General features: G+C 31.0%; 1 protein-coding gene across 1 annotated transcript; it reads right to left on the bottom strand.

The window, feature by feature from the left end:
• Nucleotides 1–548: 548 nt before the first annotated feature.
• On the bottom strand, nucleotides 549–3,093 carry LOTGIDRAFT_162007 (hypothetical protein; the record flags this gene model as incomplete). The annotated part of the gene is made up of 3 exons (XM_009057943.1): nucleotides 549–967; nucleotides 1,508–2,387; nucleotides 3,070–3,093. 3 exons carry the CDS (start codon nucleotides 3,091–3,093, stop codon nucleotides 549–551), a joined length of 1,323 nt encoding a protein of 440 aa, XP_009056191.1.
• Nucleotides 3,094–7,069: the final 3,976 nt, after the last annotated feature.

Genomic DNA, 7,069 nt, shown 5'->3' with positions numbered 1-7,069 from the left:
TGCAATGGCCACACACAGTCAAGATTGACACAGAACTTCCTTGCCAACGCCAACGTACAGGTTTTGCCATGGCCCGCATGTTCACCGGACATGAATCCCATCGAGCACTTATGGGACCCATTGATCGGCAAATCCGACTTTGCTGTGTGCCTCCAGTCAACGTCCAGGACTTGGAACGATGTCTCCTCGAGGAATGGCAACGAATCACTCCCAACGTCATCAGACGTTTGACAGCATCAGTCCGTAGGCGTGTTCTGGCATGTATTGATGCTCACGGTGGACATACCCGCTACTGACTTGACTTTGTGACGTGTGGTGTGACATTTCCCGTTGTTTCTGTGATCAGTGCTCTAACGAAATGTTCTTTTTTCGACCCCACCCATCTTTAAAGGCTTGTCATATTGGTTGTACAGATTTTATTGAAATGAAATTTTTGTACTGATGTTGTGAAAGGATTTCTCAAAAGCATAACACCAATCCTAAACTTCTGCATTGTTTAGTTTTTCTTTTATGTCGTTGCAAACAGGTGGTATCGTTTCTTTTGGACACTAGTTTATTTCTTTAATACCTAAACTTTTTTCATTTCTTCTTATGAGACAGAAATGTGAGTTATGTAAATAATAAACCCAATCTAATTCTCTCTTTACATCTCTGGGGCGTAAATTTCTATTTTTGAGAGTATAAATTTGAAATGAAGTTTCACATTTCTTATTGAATTCATTAATTCTAGCAGTTGTCATTACTCCTTTTCTATTCACTTTTGGAAAATTAATAATGAAGTTTTTAAATTCATTTGTTAAATCTTTGTTCAAAACATGATTTACACATTTGATAAAACAGTTACCATTTGTTGGTATATAACAATTTCTACCCTTATATTCATTTATCTTTTTAAGTAGTTCAGTTCCTCTACCAACTCTTGATCTTTTAATTTCTTTAAAATTGTCTTTATGTAAAATTATTTTTCCTGTAAAATACCAATCAGAAGCATCAGATTTTAAATCCATATTAGAAAAGATTTTCTGAAAAGTTTTGGCATTGAAACCAAGAAGTCTCATATTTTGTTTGTGATTTCCATGCTCGATTATCTTTCCATCTATTTCAATTTGACCTTTAAATGTTGAAAATGTATCAGAAATAACCTTGATAAGATTGGTAAATAGCGCGTTTTCTATGAATATTTCATCGTCCATAATTTCAATGTTATTCATATTTTTTATCTATGACTTTTTAATTATCTATTTTTTAAGAATTTTTTTTAACTTTTAATGCTGATATTTCCTTATCAAATTTATCTAAAATTTCATTGAATTCTTCTAATTCTTCCATGTTTATGTTCTTATCTTCTCTTGATCTTTCGAAAAATATAAATAATTTATTAAGATATGTATTTAAAATTTCTGTTTTCTTTTTATAATAAGATTTCTGTTTTGATGTGTAACCTATAGCAATCAAGCCACAAGATGAAGTTTGTAATTGTGGCTAATTACTGGAACCATTATTTCACCAGTTATGGCCGTTGCAACTGTTGTTCCTACTGTTAGAACTACACTCAGTGTTTTGAAAACAGAATCAATTCTACTCCATGTTTTTCTGCATTTGTTGAAGTGTTTTAGTTTTTCTTTTAACTCCGCTTGTTTTTCTATCATATGTTGTTGTCTAATTTCGAGTTCCATTTTTAAGGTAATTAAATCAAGTGAACTTCTGATAAAGCAAAAGATGGATAATTTTTTATTTAAAAAATCTATCTCAAACACTTCGCCAGGATAAATTACTATAGATTTAGGAATAGTAACTTCTACAGTTACTATAGATGTTTCTTCTTTCGAATCATTAATCTTATTCAGATGAGGTGAAAATTTTAGTTTTTTGATATTGATTTTTATCATACATGTATAAGTATATATACCACTAACTTTTTCACTTTCAATTATTGATGAAAATATTATGAATTTTTTATCTTGTTGACTTTTATGAATATCAATTGAGGTAAATAAATCAGTATTAACAAAATATAGTTTTACATATTCAAAGTCTGTTGATGTTCGTAAAAAATCGTAACTCCTTGTTTCCCCTATATTTTGTGGTTTTGGATTTCTAATAATACTGATGGTGGATTTTTCCGTTTCCAATATCATATCAAATTCACCCAATGAAAGTTCATCTTCTTCTTTATCTGGTATGATTAACATTCTAAACCTATCTATATATTTTCCACTCTTTTTAATTTCATATAAGTGATTAACCTTGTTGTTTTCGTCGTTAATTTCTAATTCTTTAGTTTCTACATTTTCTGTACCATTGATAAACTGAAGAACTTTACGAGCATTAAATTGACGATTAGATGATATTGAGTTTTGTCTGAAGAATATTGAATCAACTTTTACCTGTATAGGAAAAATAATTTCAATTATAATTTTTCCTTGGAAATAAAAATATGATAGACAATCACCATCAAATAAGCTTTGGGTTTCGATATGGAAATTTGTATCCAAAAACACTTTTATATTTGCTGTAAATCCATATTTTTTATATTCAGACTCTCTTGATTTATCAATATTATAACTAATAGACTCATTCTCATCTCTCAAATTTCTAAATGGAAGATTGAAATAATATGATTTATTTTCTTCCTTGAGATTCTTTTCTAATGCGGCTATATTTTTTTCCTGTTTTAAAAATTCATTATTAATTCTGTTGTTGAATAACACTATCATCAATATTTGCAGGGCGTTCGTAAGCGGATTTTCTGCATCGTATTTCTTGTAACAAAGGACAAATGATAGCAGTTGAAAATTTTCGATTTTCGAAAATTCGTTGCATACTTTTTTCGCCGAAATTAATCGAAAAATTTGTTTGTTATCAGACGGATTGAGTTGAAACTTAAGTGGTGTAGACCGCCAGCATAGAGACATAAAAGTACACATTCAAATTTTTTTTATCACTTCCGGTTTCGATGTTAGTACTTCCGGTGGTATCACTTCCGGTGGAATTGAGTTATGTCAAAAATAACATATGCATTATATTACCAGTCTTAATACAAACTTATTAAACTAAAAAAATCCGCACCGGAAGTAACATGTTGGCCGCCATTTTGGTTTGCCTCATTTTGCAGAAATTGCTATTCAGAGGCCATTTTTCATCTGATTTGCATAACTTTTGTGACAAACGATACGTTTCAAGTCCGTCTACAATCCTTAGGCAGCATAATTTTGATTTTCGGTTTTGCCTTTTTTGTACGACCGGATGTTTTTTTTTCAAAGTTTGAATGCGTATATCTCATGACCTTGACCTTTGATGACCTTCATATTTACTACGATGATAATATGTGACCTTGTCTATCTGATGACCTTTTGACCTTTGGGGTCAGACAACTCTTTCCGATTTTACAGGGGTCTAAAAATGGACCATTTTGAGTCTTTTCAGTGCTATATCTCAGTCCCTAATAGAGATATGGCGATAATTCTTTCGATTTTGTAATGTAGAGATTCTGAGGTTTCCAGTGATATAAAACATGCATGCCTTACATGCAAATTCAAAACCCCATTCACTTAACATGGGACTATTATTAGATAAATCGGCTAATTAGATTAACCTGTCTGTCAACCCCAATATAAATCAAAGTTTAAGTAGTTTTAAAGACACCCTCCCTTTTATATTTCTTTAAAATGTTTTGTGTCCATTTAAGCTATTTAAATAGGTTCTAGGATGGATTGAACCTTGTTATACTGTAAGTAAAGCTTACACAAGCACATTAAAGGCATACCCCCACTTAATTTCCTAACTTTCTTATTTTTTATCCAAATTTCACCAAACTTGGTATGTATGTGTATAATTCAATTCTAAATTTGATGGATATATCGAATTTGCGTATTGCGCATGCGCATTACTAACTTTCTTATTTCTTATCCGAATTTCATCAAACTTGGTATGCATGTGTATAATCGAAATCTAAATTTGATGGATATATCGAATTTGCGTAGTGCGCATGCGCATTGCCAACTTTCAAATTTATTAACCGATTTTCATCAAACTTGGAATGTATGTGTATAACCCAATTCTAAATTTGATAGAAATATTAATTTTTGTTGTGCGCATGCGCATTACCAACTTTCTTATTTCTTGTCCGAATTTCATCAAAATTGGTACGTATGTGTATAATCCAATTCTAAATTTGATGGAAATATTGAATTTTTGTTGTGCGCATGCGCATTACCAACTTTCTTATTTCTTATCCGAATTTCACCAAACTTGGTATGTATGTTTACAATCCAATGCTAAATTTGATGGAAATATTGAATTTTTGTTGTGCGCATGCGCATTACAAACTTTCTTGCTTCTTATCCGAATTTAATCAAACTTGCTATGTATGTGTATAAACCAATTATAAATTCAATGGAAATAACCAATTTTTGTTGTGTGCATGCGCATTACCAATTTTCTTATTTCTTATCCGGATTTCATGAAACTTGGTCTTTATTAATTGACAAACATTCTTTTATTCCTAGTCAATATACTTTAAACTCCAGGCACTTTTGGATATTTGCATTTAGAGATGCAGAAAAGTATTTACATCAATGTAATTGCAATAGACTATCTTTGTATGTACCTGAATGTCGTAACCCGCCCTGCATCAGTACTGTTATTAGAACAGTTCTAGTTTGTATTTGTTGTTGAATATAGGTTTTGATTTCTCTATCATCAATATTTTGTATTTGTTGTTGAATATAAGTTTTAATTTCACTATCATCAATGTTTTGTATTTGTCGTTTAATACCGTATATTTCCGAATATAATGCGCACCTGTGTATAATGCGCACCCCTTCCTTTTCCCATTAAAACTGGGAAAAATCCATTTACCCGTGTATAATGCACACCCCTTGTTTACGAAAAATTTGAAGTCAGACTTGGCACATCACAAACACCATTATCATCCCGTATATTTGACACGATATCATCTATAATATAAACGCATTTGTTTGTACAATTCAGTCGTTGGCCTATAGAGAATTGAGAAGTGATGTTGTTTTAAAAGGCTAAACAAATCGATAAATATAAAAACACACTTTCATTGAAGGTATCGCATTATTCAATTACGGTAGGTTAACTCAAACTCAAAGATTAACAGGGCTCAATGATATATATTGCAAGGGTTAGAATACATACGATCGTCCTCACATTCTTTTTTGCTTTCTAAGTCCTAACTCATATTAAATTCCTAAAAGCATATTCCACGTATCACCAAAGTCATTTTAAAATTAACCATCATTTGTTAATATATTTATATGTTAAATAATCAAAAACTGTATTTACATAAATTAATATTTCTGTCTTTTACGATTCCGTTAAAAAAAAGTGTTGTATTTCTATCTTCAAATGATGAAGTGTTGAAGGGTTAAAATTCTCAAAGGAATGTCGTCAATAAATATAGTCCAGATCAAGTAAGAACACAGGCACTTGTTTCTATCATTGATACACAATGGCAATGGCAATGGCAAGTGTAATGTTTTGTACTACTCCAACCTTTCCCAAATAGCTTTGGTGATCACGCAGCAGATATGTATAGCATCTGAACACTGTCTCCTTCCTCGAACCCAGGCCAAAATCACTGTTCTCTTCTTCACTTTTCTGCACTATATTGACATAACAATATCATAAAAATGTAAATAAATTATAATTGTATATTTGAATGTTAAATAGATTGGTAACGGATTAGTATAAGCTTCGGCTTGTTTCTGAAACCATTGCTCATATCATGTAATTATCCATTGTAAATCATGAATAAATATTGTTTTAAAAAAAAACAATGGCAATGTCTGTTATCCCTACATATTACAGCAGAACTTAATATGGATAGAAACAAGTGCCTGTGATCCACCCAATTCACCATTCACTGATCTCGTGGACAACAGGTGTTCATAGTATTCTTTGATCTTTCTTTGATCTCATGCCTCTAGTTTCCATTCAGAATGTACTCATAAAATTAATCAGTGGTGTTACAAATTAACTGGATCTTGTTGTTTTTCACCTAATCTTATAATAAGTTTATTCAAGTAGGTTTGGACTACTGTGAATAATAGATTTACAAAAACTCTACTACTGTCCTCAATTCTGTGTTCAGAACTTTTTCCCGCTCAATTATATAGGCGCGAAAATACCACATGGATTCTGTAAGCTATTGTGAGAGTATTAAAGGTATTTGTTTCTCATTTGCCATGTGTATTGTGATGAATGATTTGGGAAAAACGAAGGATAATATTAAAACCCTAGTATATCTGGTAAGCTATTCAAATTGATGCAATACTTGATAATATTTTGTAACCGCTGTAGAACGTCTCTCTTTACGAAATTACTTGCGTTAAAATAACACATTAATATACCTATTTCAGTTTAGTAATTTGAAATATATTAATACAAAATATTTATAAAATACATTAAAGTCTAAAGAGTTGTTATAACTCCCGAAACGATCTTAAAACATAACAACATGGCATTGAAGGAAGACAAACTGGCGGATCCTCAACACCGATTCGCGGTATATTTGAAGGGGAAAAAAACTCAAAAATTATTTAACCATGTATAGTGCGCACCCCTTCGGTGTGTATCCCTTTTCAGGGTATACGGTATTTGTTATTTCTTTTTGTAATTCAGTTTTAAATTTAGTTAATTCCCGTTGCAATTTGTCTTCACTTATACCTGGATTAATATTATCTATTAGTTGTTTAAGATCTTTTTTTTGGTTTTTAATCTTATCATCTAAATTAGATATTAATGAACTTAAAGTTTGTAACTGAGTTTTATCTACTACATTGACTAATTGTTGTTGAATAGCGACTATTTGTTTTTGTATTTCACTATCATCACTAAGTTTACTTTCTAATGCGGTTAATTTGTCTTCACTTATACCTGGATTAATATTGGCTATTAGTTGTTTAAGATCTATTTTTTGCTTTGTAATCTTATCATCTAAATTAGATATTAATGAACTTAAAGTTTGTAACTGAGTTTTATCTACTACATTGACTAATTGTTGTTGAATAAAATTTTTTTAAACTTGTTACTTCTTGTT

This window comes from Lottia gigantea (genome assembly GCF_000327385.1).
Source record: "Lottia gigantea unplaced genomic scaffold LOTGIsca_32, whole genome shotgun sequence".
Classification (NCBI taxonomy): domain Eukaryota; kingdom Metazoa; phylum Mollusca; class Gastropoda; family Lottiidae; genus Lottia; species Lottia gigantea.
This window is presented reverse-complemented; position numbering and strand designations above follow the sequence as displayed.